The 16,439-nt window shown below is 45.0% G+C and overlaps 1 protein-coding gene across 4 annotated transcripts in view; it reads left to right on the top strand.

The window, feature by feature from the left end:
• camsap3 (calmodulin regulated spectrin associated protein family member 3) overlaps positions 1–16,439 on the top strand; it is a 53,955-nt gene that overhangs the window by 26,491 nt on the left and 11,025 nt on the right. For 2 of the 4 annotated variants that reach the window (XM_036938041.2, XM_036938039.2), the window contains exons 3-8: positions 11,133–11,288; positions 11,427–11,513; positions 12,547–12,579; positions 13,894–14,032; positions 15,324–15,463; positions 16,054–16,138. In XM_036938041.2, coding sequence (XP_036793936.2) covers positions 11,133–11,288; positions 11,427–11,513; positions 12,547–12,579; positions 13,894–14,032; positions 15,324–15,463; positions 16,054–16,138 — 640 coding nt within the window. The remainder of the gene's footprint in view (positions 1–11,132; positions 11,289–11,426; positions 11,514–12,546; positions 12,580–13,893; positions 14,033–15,323; positions 15,464–16,053; positions 16,139–16,439) is intronic. The other 2 variants (XM_090193045.1, XM_036938040.2) reach the window with 1 other exon arrangement.

Below are 16,439 nucleotides of genomic sequence, written 5' to 3'. Positions count from 1 at the left end.
CGTCTCTGTCCTCAGCCCATCTCTCCCCTCAGCCCCTGTCTGTGACCCCGTCTCTGTCCTCAGCCCATCTCTCCCCTCAGCCCCTGTCTGTGACCCCATCTCTCCCCTCAGCCCCTGTCTGTGACCCCATCTCTGTCCTCAGCCCATCTCTCCCCTCAGCCCCTGTCTGTGACCCCGTCTCTGTCCTCAGCCCATCTCTCCCCTCAGCCCCTGTCTGTGACCCTGTCTCTGTCCTCAGCCCATCTCTCCCCTCAGCCCCTGTCTGTGACCCCGTCTCTGTCCTCAGCCCGTCTCCATTTCTCCCCATCCCGTTACTGCCCTCAGCCCATCTCTCCCCTCAGCCCCTGTATGTGCCCCCGTCTCTGTCCTCAGCCCATCTCCATTTTTCCCCTTAGCCTGTCTCATCCCCCATCTCTGTCCTCAGCTGCTCTCTGTCCTCAGCCCCGGTCTCTGTCTCTGCAGTGATGTGGATCCTTAGAATGAGCATATAACAGGTAAAAAAGACTAAACTGATCCTAGATCAGCACTCCTGCTCTTAAAAAATTAATGAATACAGGCCTTCAGGACAGGAGCCCCTGGTGTCATTCAGTTGAACAGCTAGTCTAAAGGAAACCTAGCCTGGTTAAAACCAGACTGAACGCTGTGTTTACCAGGCTAGATGAACATTGCCTGCCTGCCTGCCTGCCTGCACACTGAACTGTCTGTTTGCCCTGCTATCTGTTTGCCCTGCTATCTGTTTGCCCTGCTATCTGTTTGCCCTGCTATCTGTTTGCCCTGCTAGCTGTCTGTTTTGTTTTTCTGTCTTTGTCCTTGAAACCTACTGAAAACACTAAGAGCACTTATTTAAAACAACCCTCCAGACACACAACCCTCCAGACTCATTGTCCTTCACTGCATGGCCTTGATTTGATTGGAAGGTCAGAGTGTTGTGTGTTTCATAAACAGTTCTACGCTTTACTGAGTCAAAGGCTGTTCTCGTCTCCGGTGGGGAGCAGTGGAGGTTACATGTACCTGTAGGCCCACTTCTCAGAACCTGGTGTGTGTTCGTGCGTGGGTGCCACTAGGGTTGCACATTTTGGGGAATATTCAGAGGTGGAAACTTTCTGTGGGAATTAGGTAGAGTAAATGGGAATTAACAGGAATATATGCAAATTAATATTAATAGCAATTAAATGTAGATGTTTATTGCATTGGATATATTTACATATCATATGGAGACAGAAACATAAACCTTTTTAAACCTTATCACAAGTAGACATAATTGCAAATGATCAAATCCTTCCAATAGGAATAAAAAAATACATTTACTTACGAATTGAACTGTAATTAAATGAGTTGACTCTTCACATGGGATGATTTCACTGAACAACAAAAGGGAATATTGAATGATCCCCAATGATCCATCGCTTCTCCCAAAAAACGTTTTCAACATACATCTGTAAAATGATAGTCCAGAAACTAAATCCTTGGTTGTCTTCCTCTCAGACTTCCATGTCTTCTCCCTGGACCTCCTCAATGTCTACCTCTTCAACATCAGACTCTAAGACCTCATATTCACTGTCACTTTCCAACCTTGTTGAGGACGGCTCGCTGTCAGGCTCAAAAAGCCTTACGTTTTCCCGGGTGGCCACCAGTCTTTCAGCCGTTGTATTGGTTAGCCTGTTGTGTGCTTTGGCGTGTGTGTTCCCAAACAAGGACCTGTTGCGCTCTGAGGCGGCTGATGGTGGTGGGATTTGGCGGATGATTGAGGCAACAGGGGAAAGAGCCTCAGATCCACAAAGTCCCTTCCACCAGGTGGCTGAAAAGATATGTTGGCACGACTGCCATATTGCATCTTCATCCCAAAGCCCTTGCTTGGAAGTCTACTTCGCCAGACTGCCAAGAACCTTGCCCTCATCCAGGCCAAGGTGGCGAGACATCATAGGCCTTGTTGATCTCTGCACCAGGCAGGATGCTCTTACCAGCATACTTGGGGTCCAATATGTACACTGCGGCGTGTATGGGCTTCAGGCAGAAGTCTTTACGCTTTTTGATGTATTTTAGAACTGCAGTTTACTCTGCTTGGAGCAACTCCTCATCGTTTTAATGCTTCTGGTATTTTTGCAAATGACATACGTGATCACTGTGCTGTTGCCTGTGAGAGAGATGGTAAAATTCCTAAGAAATCTCTACGTGGTTTACGAAAAGAAACTGGAAGCGGTACACACAGATTGTAACTGAGAGAACCTCCATTCAGAAAGCCTTGAACCAGCATTTTTTTTTTGATGCAGGCAGTTTATTTGAAAAGGTCAAAGGTATAATTGAGCCCCCTATGAATTTACCTGACACCCCTGTGCACTCCTTTACCAAGTTCTCCTTTTCATCCTTCTCTGTTTCAGAAGTGTGTAAAGCCCTGAAAGAAATTGCTGGGGGAAAAAATCCCCTGTCCCTGATGAACTAGACCTCTGCTTCCTACACCTAGCTGCATACATCATTGCTCCCCCTTAACATGTATTTTTAACCTCATGCTTGATATAAAGGAAATCCCCAAGTTCTGGAAATGCCTCTCCTGAAAGGTGGAGATCCTTCGCTGCTTGACAACTATCGACCCATACCAAAATTGTCTGTACTGTCAAAGGTACTGGAGTCCTATAGTTAGCAGGCAGCTAAAGGCCTACTTCCAAGAAAACAACATCTTAAATGGAATGCAATCAGCACTGTTTCAGCAACATTGAAGGTTTTAAATGACATCCACTGTGCTCTTGATAAGAAATTACATTGTGTGTCTGTCTTTATTGATTTGTCACAGGCTTTTGACACCGTGGACCATGCTGTGTTAGTGCAAAGGTTCAAATGTTGTGGAATTACTGGTCATGCTCTAGATTGTGTACGATTTGATAGGTAATTTTAGAAACCAATGTGTAATGGCGGATGGTTGTAAATCTGAGTCCGTAGAGATGTGCTCAGGTGTTCCGCAGAGTTCTATTTTGGGCCCACTGTTGTTCATTTTGTATATCAGCAACATTAGAGATCTTATTGAAACAGGGGATGTTCATTTTTATGCAGATGATGCTCTTTATTCAAGTGGTAGTAGTTTATCTTTAGCTTTTGAAAATGCCCAAAGAGCATTTTAATATCATATAACAGAATCTGTATGATTTTAAAACTGGTTCTAATTTCGGGTAAAACAAAATGCATGCTATTTTCAAATGCCGGGTATGTTACTAATCATATCATTGCTACATTGGCTGGACATACTATAGAGCAAGTTAAAGTGTACAAATATTTGGGTGTGTGGGTTGATGATAAGCTGAGCTTCACTGTTCATGTAGAGAACTTGATAGGGAAACTCAAGCTGAAAATAGGTTTTTATTACCGGCATCTTGGCTTGTTTTTCTTTTGAGGCCAGGAAGGAGCTGGTACGATGTACATTACTGGTGGTTTTAGATTTTAGCGATGTTATATACAGTGCCTTGCGAAAGTATTCGGCCCCCTTGAACTTTGCGACCTTTTGCCACATTTCAGGCTTCAAACATAAAGATATAAAACTGTATTTTTTTGTGAAGAATCAACCACAAGTGGGACACAATCATGAAGTGGAACGACATTTATTGGATATTTCAAACTTTCTTAACAAATCAAAAAATGAAAAATTGGGCGTGCAAAATTATTCAGCCCCTTTACTTTCAGTGCAGCAAACTCTCTCCAGAAGTTCAGTGAGGATCTCTGAATGATCCAATGTTGACCTAAATGACTAATGATGATAAATACAATCCACCTGTGTGTAATCAAGTCTCCGTATAAATGCACCTGCACTGTGATAGTCTCAGAGGTCCGTTAAAAGCGCAGAGAGCATCATGAAGAACAAGGAACACACCAGGCAGGTCCGAGATACTGTTGTGAAGAAGTTTAAAGCCGGATTTGGATACAAAAAGATTTCCCAAGCTTTAAACATCCCAAGGAGCACTGTGCAAGCGATAATATTGAAATGGAAGGAGTATCAGACCACTGCAAATCTACCAAGACCTGGCCGTCCCTCTAAACTTTCAGCTCATACAAGGAGAAGACTGATCAGAGATGCAGCCAAGAGGCCCATGATCACTCTGGATGAACTGCAGAGATCTACAGCTGAGGTGGGAGACTCTGTCCATAGGACAACAATCAGTTGTATATTGCACAAATCTGGCCTTTATGGAAGAGTGGCAAGAAGAAAGCCATTTCTTAAAGATATCCATAAAAAGTGTTGTTTAAAGTTTGCCACAAGCCACCTGGGAGACACACCAAACATGTGGAAGAAGGTGCTCTGGTCAGATGAAACCAAAATTGAACTTTTTGGCAACAATGCAAAACGTTATGTTTGGCGTAAAAGCAACACAGCTCATCACTCTGAACACACCATCCCCACTGTCAAACATGGTGGTGGCAGCATCATGGTTTGGGCCTGCTTTTCTTCAGCAGGGACAGGGAAGATGGTTAAAATTGATGGGAAGATGGATGGAGCCAAATACAGGACCATTCTGGAAGAAAACCTGATGGAGTCTGCAAAAGACCTGAGACTGGGACGGAGATTTGTCTTCCAACAAGACAATGATCCAAAACATAAAGCAAAATCTACAATGGAATGGTTCAAAAATAAACATATCCAGGTGTTAGAATGGCCAAGTCAAAGTCCAGACCTGAATCCATTCGAGAATCTGTGGAAAGAACTGAAAACTGCTGTTCACAAATGCTCTCCATCCAACCTCACTGAGCTCGAGCTGTTTTGCAAGGAGGAATGGGAAAAAATGTCAGTCTCTCGATGTGCAAAACTGATAGAGATATACCCCAAGCGACTTACAGCTGTAATCGCAGCAAAAGGTGGCGCTACAAAGTATTAACTTAAGGGGGCTGAATAATTTTGCACGCCCAATTTTTCATTTTTTGATTTGTTAAAAAAGTTTGAAATATCCAATAAATGTCGTTCCACTTCATGATTGTGTCCCACTTGTTGTTGATTCTTCACAAAAAAATACAGTTTTATATCTTTGTTTGAAGCCTGAAATGTGGCAAAAGGTCGCAAAGTTCAAGGGGGCCGAATACTTTCGCAAGGCACTGTATATGTAGGCCTCAGCCACTACCCTGAGAGCACTTGATTCAGTGTATCATGGAGCCCTCGGGTTCATTACAAATCAAAAACATTGATCTCTACAGCGCTGTTGGCTGGTCGTCATTGACCTTGCGTAGGCTTAAACACTGGTATTCACTGATTTATAAGGCCATATTGGGTCAAATGCCATTTTATCTCTGTTCTTTTTTAGTCAGGTCGGTAGATAAATATCAATTACGGTCCCATTCTCATTTGCTTCTAACAGTATCTAAAATTAGAAGAGGTCATGGTAGAAATAGTTTTAGTTACTTAGCTCCGTGGTTCTGGAATTCTCTCCTGAACATTTAAAAATTTGATCTAGTTTCATTGGTGGAGTTTAAACACTTGATCGATGTATATATCATAGAAGAGTGTAATTGTCTTTAGGACAGCTGTTTTTAGTCAAGACTTTCGTGTTTTTAATGTAACATGTTTTTGTTGTATTGTATGTGTGTTTTTATAGTTTTGTTTAATGTTGTGTTAGTGAATGTAAGTTGTTTTGTCTGAAACGTTGTTCCCCCTGCTGCTATTGGACCAGGTCTCTCTTAGAAAAGAGATGTTATCTCAATGAGAAAAACCTGTATAAATAAAGATAACAAAGCTAAACAAATGGGCAGGGCAGTATGGATTTCTTCTCTTACATCTGCAAGCAGAGTCTGAACATCAGACAGGATGGCATTGTCCCCCTCAATCCGTGCAATGGCTACTGCTATGGCCATTTGGAGAGACTCCTTCTCCTCCAGGAGACTGTCACATGATGACAACACCACCCCAACGGGTGATGCTGGGCAGCTTCAATGTGGTACTCTTATTCTTCACTTTGCTTGGTGAGGTAGATTGCTGCTATAACTTGATGACCCTTCACATACCTAACCATTTCCTTGACTCTCTTGTAGAGTGTATCCATTGTTTTCAGTGCCATGAAGTCCTTGAGGAGCAGATTCGATGCATGAGCAGCACCGCCAATGGGTGGGATGTGAGGGTAGGACTCCTCCACTTTAGACCAATCAGCCTTAATTTTCGCAGCATTGTCGGTCACCAGTGCAAATACCTTCTGTGGTACAAGATCATTGATGGCTGCCTTCAGCTCATCTGCAATGAAGAGACCGGTGTGTCTGATGTCCCTTGTGTCTGTGCTCTTGTAGAATACTGGTTGAGCGGTGGAGATGATGTAGTTCGTTATTCCTTGCCCACGAACATTCGACCACCCATCAGAGATGATTGCAATAGTCTGCTTTCTCTATGATTTGCTTGACCTTCACTTGAACTCTGCATCCAACAAATGAGTAGATAAAGCATGTCTGGTTGGAGGGGTGTATGCTGGGAAAAGAACATTCAGAAATGTCTTCCAATCCACATTGCCTGTGAGTATCAGAGGTGAACCAGTTGCATACACAGCTCGAGCAAGACATTCATCAGCATTTCTCTGACTTAGTTCCTCCATTGAGTCAAAATAACTTATTTTGGGGCGGCAGGGTAGCCTAGTGGTTAGAGCGTTCAAGTTCAAATCCCGACCTGACAAGGTACAAATCTGTCGTTCTGCCCCTGAACAGGGAGTTAACCCACTGTTCCTAGGCCCTCATTTGAAAATAAGAATTGGTTCTTAACTGACTTGCCTAGTTAAATGAAGGTTCAATAAAATGTTTTAAAAAGAAGAGGACCATGAGCTGTTGCTATCGATAAGGTGCCTGATTCATCATTTTCACCTCACATACAGTTGAAGTCAGAAGTTTACATACACTTAGGTTGGAGTCATTAAAACTTGTTTTATTTTTATTTTTTTTAAATTATTTTTTACCCTTTTTTCTCCCCAATTTCGTGGTATCCAATTGTTTTTAGTAGCTACTATCTAGCTTCTTAACACAGCGCCATCCAACCCGGAAGCCAGCCCCACCAATGTGTCGGAGGAAACACCGTGCACCTGGCAACCTTGGTTAGCGCGCACTGCGCCCAGCCCGCCACAGGAGTCGCTGGTGCGCGATGAGACAAGGATTTCCCTACCGGCCAAACCCTCCCTAACCCGGGCGACGCTAGGCCAATTGTGCGTCGCCCCACGGACCTCCCGGTCGCGGCCGGTTATGACAGCGCCTGGGCGCGAACCCAGAGTCTCTAGTGGCACAGCTGGAGCTGCAGGACAGCGCCCTTAACCACTGTGCCACCCGGGAGGCCTAAAACTAGTTTTTCAACCACTCCACAAATTTCTTGTTAATTAACAATAGTTTTGGCAAGTCGGTTAGGACATAAACTTTGTGCATTACATATTCCAGTTTGTGCTAGCAAAACACTCCTGTACAGTTGAAGTCGGAAGTTTACATACACATATCCCGATGGCATTGAGGAGTACACCACATCAGTCACTGGCTTCATAAATAAGTGCATCGATGACGTCGTCCCCACTGTGACTGTACGTACATACCCCAACCAGAAGTCATGGATTACAGGCAACATCCGCACTGAGCTAAAGGGTAGAGCTGCCGCTTTCAAGGAGCGGGACTCTAACCCGGAAGATTATAATAAATCCCGCTATGCCCTCCGACGAACCATCAAACAGGCAAAGCGTCAATACAGGACTAAGATCGAAACGTACTAGACCGGCCCGGGCTCGTCGGATGTGGCAGGGCCTGCACACTATTACAGACTACAAAGGGAAGCACAGCCGCGAGCTACCCAGTGACACGAGCCTACCGGACGAGCTAAATTACTTATTACTCGATCTGAGGCAAGTAACACTGAAACATGCATGAGAGCATCAGCTTTTCGGGACGACTGTGTGATCACACTCTCCATAGCCGATGTGAGTAAGAGCTTTAAACGGGTCAACATTCACTAGGCCGCAGGACCTAGACGGATTACCAGGACTTGTACTCCAAGCATGCGCTGACCAACTGGCAAGTGTCTTCACTGACATTGTCAACCTGTCCTTGACTGAGTCTGTATGACTGCACGGCCAGGCACGACTACAACACCATCATTAAGTTTGCCGATGACACAACAGTGGTAGGCCTGAACACCTACAACGACGAGACCGCATATAGGGAGGAGGTCAGAGACCTGGCAGTGTGGTGCCAGGACAACAACCTCTCCCTCAACGTGATCAAGACAAAGGAGATGATTGTGGGACTACAGGAAAAGGAGGATCGAGCGCTCCCCCATTCTCATTGACGGGGCTGTAGTGTAACAGGTTGAGAGCTTCAAGTTCCTTGGTGTCCACATAACCAACAAACTAACATGGTCTAAGCATACCATGACAGTCGTGAAGAGGGCACGACAAAACCTATTCCCCCTCAGGAGACTGAAAAGATTTGGCATGGGTCCTCAGATCTTCAAAAGTTCTACAGCTGCACCATCGAGAGCATCCTGACGGGTTGCATCACTGCCTGGCATGGCAACTGCTCAGCCTCCGACCGCAAGGCCCTACAGAGGGTAGTGTGTACGGCCCAGTACATCATTGGGGCCAAGCTTCCTGCCAGCCAGGGCCTCTATACCAGGCGGTGTCAGGAAGGCCCTAAAATGATCAGACTCCAGCCACCCTAGTCATAGACTGTTCTCTATGCTACCGCACGGCAAGTGGTATAAGAGCGCCAAGTCTAGGTCCAAAAGGCTTATAAACAGACCATTTGCACCCCCCCCCCCCCCCTATTTTACACTGCTGCTACTCTGTTTATTTTCTATGCATAGTTACTTTAATATGTACATGTAGGTAGAGTTATTATCTCGACTAACCGGTGCCCCCGCACATTGACTCTGTGCCGGTACCCCCCTGTATATAGCCTCTCTTTTAATTGTTACTTTTTAATTTATTTGTAGGTATTTTTCTTAACTTCATTGTCAGTTAAGAGCTTGTAAGTAAGCATTTCACTGTAAGGTTGTGCTCTGTTGTATTCGGCAACATGTGCCAAATAAAATTGTATTTAATTTGACTAAATGCTGTGCTTTCCAGGCTTGACTAACACTGCTTGCCTGCCTGGCTGTCTGCACACTGAGCGATCTGTTTCTTTCTGCGTCTGTCTTTCTGTCTGTCTATATCTGTCCTACAGACCTACTGATAACCCTAAGAGCACTTATCTAAATCCAACCCTCCAGACTCTCTAACTGGCACTCTCCTTCACTGGCCCTGGTTTGATTAGGTCAGAGCATTGTGTTTCTATGAACAGTTCTAGACTTTACCACAGATGGGAACAATGAGAGAGATATTTCACTGGATGTATACATGTGAAGCTTCCCCTTGGCGTTTCCACTCACTGCCAAAAATAGGAGTGAGAGGAAGCCCACTGGCCGGCAGTGAGAGAAAATGAAACAAGATGGATTTTGGGTGACATTCTGCACATTTTCTGATCCCTGAAACGTTTGATTTCAATACAGTTTTCTGTTCCCAAAACTAATCTGTTATGTCCAGAGTGGACAAAGTTTTTTTGTGGACTTTACCCTTTGCAACAAAAAAAATCAGGAGTGCAAAAGCGAATTGAGTTATTGCTCACGCGCACTTCACAGAGGAGGCGTTCCCTAACGGAAATATGCAGATACATGCTAGAATGCGCCAATAGGATCTCGCTAGCTCGTGCTTGGCTCTGCCCTCCTCCTTGCTTGTTCTGGCAACTATGACTCATTTGTTCCCATTGGAAACGACAGTCTGTCGTCTATCTGGGTTTAGTTATACAAATCTTTGACTGTACTAACTGGGTCAAAGGCTGTTCTTGTCTACGCAGACCCATCATGATGAGTTACGATTTTTGTTGGGGCCCCAACCCCATCAGTTGCCCATCCTTGACCTAACCCCATGGGAAGCAGCAGTCGACCGATAACGAGCTAACCCTCTTATGGGAGCTAAGGAGCTCTCCCCTGAGTGAGCTGATCATGTTTTTGGTGTGTTTTAATGGGCTTGGGCCATGAGAGCGCAATGTAATAGGTTTGGCTATGAGAAAAGGTACTAACTAGCTTGGAGAAAGGCACTGTCATGATTTTGGGCAAGGAGAGGAACAGAAGCAATGGACCCTGCATTGGGGGTTGGCTGGAAATACGTCAGTTTCGGTTTGGGATGTGACTGGGGAAGCTATTGTTGTGCCCTTTTTTATGTTGTGTAAATTGATACTGTATGTTTTATGGTTGTGTTGTTGTGAAAGAAGGGGTTTTGTGTGTGTGTAGTTTTACTCACATTCTAGTGTGTGTGCACACGCACACTGCGCCACAGGATTCCTGGGGTTTGTGCATCTCTCTCACTGAGCCATCCCTAGTGGGTTGATTACAGAACAATGCTGTACAGAACCAAACTGTACCCTGCGCAGCCCTAGAGGCACTGTACACAACGTTATCCTGTAACCTGTCATTCATGAGTCATGCTGCCATATCTCCTAGCAGAGAGGAGGGAGAAAACACGCACACACAACGATTAGAAGGGAGAAGAGGGAATGACTAGGAGGAGGAAAGAGAAAGTATACCGTGAAGGGGCAGAGAGGGAGTACACAGAGTAAAAAAGGGCTGTTATCGTGATAGCACAGATGTTCCAAAGTTCACTCAGACAAGCTCTCTTTTTTTTCTCTCTCTCTCAGCTCTTTTTGCTCTCCTGCTCTCTCTCCTCTCGCTTTCTGCTGACTCAGAGCTTGGAGTCCCCTAGTGGCTGGTTGTGGTACTGACCTGAGAACCTGCCATACATACTACATACTGCAGCCTGGTGTGATCTCATCTCGCCAGCTCTGCCACATTAACATGGACCATGCTCTTTCAGAGCAGTCTGAGGCTGTGGCCCAAATGGCACCCGCTTCCCTAAATAGTGCACTACATTGAACAGGGCCTTTGATACAACCCTATGGGCTCTGGTCAAACGTAGCGCGTGATACAGGGGATAGGGTGCCGTTTGGGACACAGCCTAAATGGTAGTGCTCCTACCCACCATTATTGCATTAGCCATAATTGATGGATGCTGTATTAAATGTCGTCTGGGTTTGGTGGGCGGACAGCCAATCCCGCAGCTACCTCCCCTGACTGTTCCAATGCTGACAGTTCCCTGTTCTCTTTGCTGTGATTGGTGCAGAGTGCCCACCTGGCGGTGATGGATGCCCTGATGTCGGTGGGCGCCATGGAGACGGTGAGCGCAGTGAGGATGTCCGGTGCGGCGACAGTGGAAGAGCTTCTGGGTGGAGTGGGAGGGGCCAGCTGGGAGAACACCCTGCTCCACTGGGTGAATGGGGTGAGGACAACGACAGGGGCGTCTCTCTCTCTCTCTGTCTCTCTCTGCGTTGCCGAGTCATGATTTCATAACCCAATTTATATCGGAGTACAAAATATACAGACTTATAACGTGTGGCTTCCCCCCCCACACGCACAGTTGAATCAGAGGCTGAGAGAGCAAACAGAGGGTGCACAGGGTGACCCGTCTCAGGACAGCACAGAGCCACAGCCTGTCCAGCCTTCTGTAAGTATTCCACTACACCTGTACTACACAGGGACTGTGTCCAAAATGGCATCCTATTCCTTATATAGTGCATCTGTATAGAGCCCTATGGGCCCTGGTCAAAAGTAGTCTGCTATGTATGGAATAAGGTGCCATTGAGGAAGCATGCAGTATTTATGTCAACAGCACTCACATTATGAAACACATTGTGTAACACACATACATTAATCTCATGGATTACATGCTATTAAAACACTCTGACGTAAACATTTCCTGTGAACAAGCATGTTTTATACAGCGTGTGCATGTAAGATATTTCTACTTTATCGTGACAGTTTATAGTCTCCTACGCACACACTTTACATGCAATCTCCCTAGTAATCTGGTGCTTGTTCAGGTAACTACCAAAATAAAGGAAACCACGAGCCGCTGAAATGGCTTCAATGGGCCTTAGCATAGATCCTAGAAGTCTGGAGGGATGCGAGACTTCTTCCACGAGAAATTCCATCATTTGTTTTTTTGTTGATGGTGGTGGAAAACACTGTCTCAGGCACCGCTCCAGAATCTCCCATAAGTGTTCAGCTGGGTTGAGATCTGGTGACTGACACACACACACACACACACACACACACACACACACACACACACAACCCTTTAAACGCCCTAGTCTCCTTTTGAGACTCCTCTTTCAAATTCACTGAGATGTCTTGTAGCCATGGTAGCCAAAATAATGGGCAACTGGGCATTTTTCTACATGACCCTAAGCATGATGGGATGTTTTAGTAGTTTTAGTAATTTTGCAGTTACCAGTATCTCAACATAATGCTTACTTACTGGTTGTATAATTGCTAGGCTATATATATATATATATATATATATATACCCTCTTCAAAACTGTATTTTTCCTCTTAACTGTCAACATATAGTATCCTCTCCTCTCCACCTGTCTTCTCCTTCCCTGTTTTCCTATTTCTCTGTCCTCTTTTCTCCTCTCCACCTGTCTTCTCCTTCCCTGTTTTCCTCTTTCTCTGTCCTCTTTCCTCCTCTCTGACAGTGTCCCACTCGCTGGTACTGGAAACTTGTCCCTGTAAGTTCCTCCTCTTTCTTCTCCTCCTCTGTTGCATCATTCCTTATCTTTCTCTCTGTCTTCATATTCTCTATATTCTCTCTTATTAGATTTTTGAATGAGAGGTCCGTTCTGTTTTTCTCTCCCTGCCTCTCCCCCTGTTGGTACAATATAAGAATGCAGGCATACAGCTTCACTGCTCTGCACTAGGCCTATCCGCTGTACATTTCCTTGGGCTGATGTCACAGGGAGGGGTAGGGATGGGCAGGGTATTGTTGTTATTGGACATAAATCACATGTAATCCACTCAGGGCTCTGGAAATGTGAGAGAGAAAAAACGTTCCTGCTAGAAACCAGTCCGTCTGGTCGGCTCCGTCTTAAAACGGACCATGTGACGTTTTTTGTTTGTTTGTTTCTAGCCACTAGCCAGTCATTGTTATGAGTCCCAAATGGCACCCTATTCCCTATTTGTTGGATTACTTTTAGCCAGGGCCCATAGAGTAAGAAGTAATGAGCTCGTGGTGTAGGCCTTTTAATGTGCGGTGAAACATTTATGAACTGTGCCAATACAACCATTCTAACATGGCCGATAGTCATAGCTGTTTCACACTATATACGTTTTCTATCTGATTGGGACGGTTGTGTAACATTACACTCTCCTGAACAGACCCCAGGTATTACAGTCTGCTGACAGTGTTGACACTGTGCTGGCTGTGTTCAGTCGTTGACTAACACCTGAGAAGTCTCAACCTGAATAGTTTACCTGCGTCAGGTTGGGTTAAATATCTTCCTCCGACGAGACTCTCTCTCCTGGCCTACTTTCCACTGACAAAGCCCTCGCTGTCTCTGGACTCTTTCTATGGTCACGTCCAAAATGCCACCCTATTCCCTTTTGAACAGAGCCCTACTAGTCAAGACTACTGCACTACATAGTCAATAGTAGTGCACTATACAGGGAGTAGGGTGCCAATTGGGACGCAAGCCATTCTCTCTCTCCCCATGGCTTCTGCTGCCTGGTTGGCTGCACCTTTCTCTTCTCCACTTCCATGGCATGTTATCTGTTCTCTCTCCACTTCCACCCCTTTATTCTCTCTCTCCTCTAGGAGCATGTTGTTGGTCACGTTATCCGCGAGCCTGATGGGTGTTTGTGTGCACGTGTGTATGTACCATTTGTGCTGTATGTCCACCTGTGTGTTTTTTTTAAAGAACATTGACCTTGAACTCGCATTGAACAGTAAAGCCTGGACATCTCCCCAACTCTCCCGTACTCACTCAATGACGCCTCTCTCTCTCTCTCTCTCTCTCTCTCTCTCTCTCTCTCTCACCCCATCTAAGATCCGCTACAGAAAGGACAAGATGCTGTCTAAACAGAAGCCTACATTTCCGGTGGTGACTGAAGTCAAAGACCTCTCCAACGGTTGTGCCATCGCTGCTGTTGTACACTACTACTGCCCCGGCCTGTTGCAGCTAGAGGGTATGTACATAAAACCACATGATACAAATTAGCATGGCAGTATTTGATATGCAAATACAAAAGTAAAACACAGGACTTGCGTATAGTTAGTTGTCCAATACAATGCAATATAGGACATGCCTGAGGGTTTGACTAAAAAGCCTAGCTTACTATGTTACAGGTTCCATCTAGGTTTAAACCACACTACCTTTAATACAGTAACCTACTGTATTACTGTGTGCAGTGTATCATTACAGTAACCTACTGTGTGCAGTGTATCATTACAGTAACCTACTGTATTACTGTGTGCAGTGTATCATTACAGTAACCTACTGTGTGCAGTGTATCATTACAGTAACCTACTGTGTGCAGTGTATCATTACAGTAACCTACTGTGTGCAGTGTATCATTACAGTAACCTACTGTATTACTGTGTGCAGTGTATCATTACAGTAACCTACTGTGTGCAGTGTATCATTACAGTAACCTACTGTGTGCAGTGTATCATTACAGTAACCTACTGTGTGCAGTGTATCATTACAGTAACCTACTGTGTGCAGTGTATCATTACACTGCACACAGTAGGTTACTGTAATGATACACTGCACACAGTAGGTTACTGTATCATTACAGTAACCTACTGTGTGCAGTGTATCATTACAGTAGCCTACTGTATTACTGTGTGCAGTATATCATTACAGTAACCTACTGTGTGCAGTGTATCATTACAGTAACCTACTGTATTACTGTGTGCAGTGTATCATTACAGTAACCTACTGTATTACTGTGTGCAGTGTATCATTACAGTAACCTACTGTGTGCAGTGTATCAATACAGTAGCCTACTGTATTACTGTGTGCAGTATATCATTACAGTAACCTACTGTATGTGCAGTGTATCCTTACAGTAACCTACTGTGTGCAGTGTTTCATTACAGTAACCTGCTGTATTACTGTGTGCAGTGTATCATTACAATAACCTACTGTGTGCAATATATCATTAGAGTAACCTACTGTGTGCAGTGTGTCATTACAGTAACCTACTGTATTACTGTGTGCAGTGTATCATTACAAATACTGTACTACCACATACTGTACTACCTGTCCTGTGTTAGATGTTTAGACTCCATGGCCTGACTACCTGCTCGTTGTACCGTTCCTGTGTTAAATGGGAGTTGTAATATGGCTTCCCTGTGCTCTAGCCTCTCCAAACTGTACGTGTGACTTTTTCAGAGGGGTTGGGATAAAGTCGAATTCCCGTCGGTCCTCTGCGTATAGTTGGACAATAAAGTGATCCTCGTTTTGTCCTTCAGATGTGTGTATGAAGGAGTCCATGGCGGTGGAAGACAGTCTGTACAACCTGCAGCTGATCCGAGAGTTCTGTGACAGCTGTCTGAAGAGCTGCTGCCCCCTAGTGTTGGAGGACCTGCTCTACTCCCCACAGGAGCTCCAGGTACCACTACCACTTTTCTCCAACCCCAGTTGTAACTAACCAGATTTAATTTAGCTTATTATTAGGCGCGCTAGACTAGGGTTGGAGTACAAACCTACAGGGTGGTAGCGCTCCAGAAACAGGTTTTGCGAGCTCTGATCTACACATTGTCTTTCCCCCAGAGCCATGCATTTAGAAATGTGTGGCTAAATGTATGTCTCTGCCTAGACTGGAGCGGCAGGTAGCCCAGTGGCAGCAGGTAGCCTAGTGGTTAGACCGTTCGGCCAGTAACCAAAAGGTTGCTAGATCGAATACCCGAGCCGACAAGGTAAAAATCTGTCATTCTGCCCCTGAACAAGGCAGTTAACCCTCTGTTTTCCAGTTGGCCGTCATTGTGAATAAGAATTTGTTCTCAACTGACTTGCCAAGTTAAATGAAAAAATATAAAAAGACAGTCTTATACAGGGAGTGTTTGGCCAACTGCCGCTGGATGCCATACATGTAGTACAACTATTAAAGCATGTAACTTTATTCATATCCAGGAATGAATTGTTACGGAGATCGAAACGGGCATTATAGGGCTCCTTTAACTGTTTCTCTGGTATGTTCAGGTCAACGTGATGAGTTTTCTAGCGGAGCTGCTGGGTTGGTTCGAGGTACGGAGGCCGGAGTTTGTTCAGCCACTGAACACCACTGGTAAGTGTTGGGCTGGGCCCTGTTCAGGAGGATGCAATGTTACAAAACGTGCACATAGGACACATTTCTATCGAACAGGTGTGGTGGTCTGTCAAGTAGAATAGGGAATTATGTCAGCTCTAGTTGTTACATTTCTATTCTGCATTATTCGGAGCGTTTCGCCTCACTGAAACCCCCCCCCAACAGGGCCTATTTGCATAAAGCAACTCTGAGTAGGAGTGCTGTTCTAAGATCAGGTCCTCCCTGTCCAAAATAATTGTGATTCTAAAAGGCTAAACTGATCCTAAATCAGCCCTTCTAC

Source organism: Oncorhynchus mykiss, chromosome 12 (assembly GCF_057628025.1).
Source record: "Oncorhynchus mykiss isolate SJ-2025 chromosome 12, ASM5762802v1, whole genome shotgun sequence".
Lineage (NCBI taxonomy): Eukaryota > Metazoa > Chordata > Actinopteri > Salmoniformes > Salmonidae > Oncorhynchus > Oncorhynchus mykiss.
This window is presented reverse-complemented; position numbering and strand designations above follow the sequence as displayed.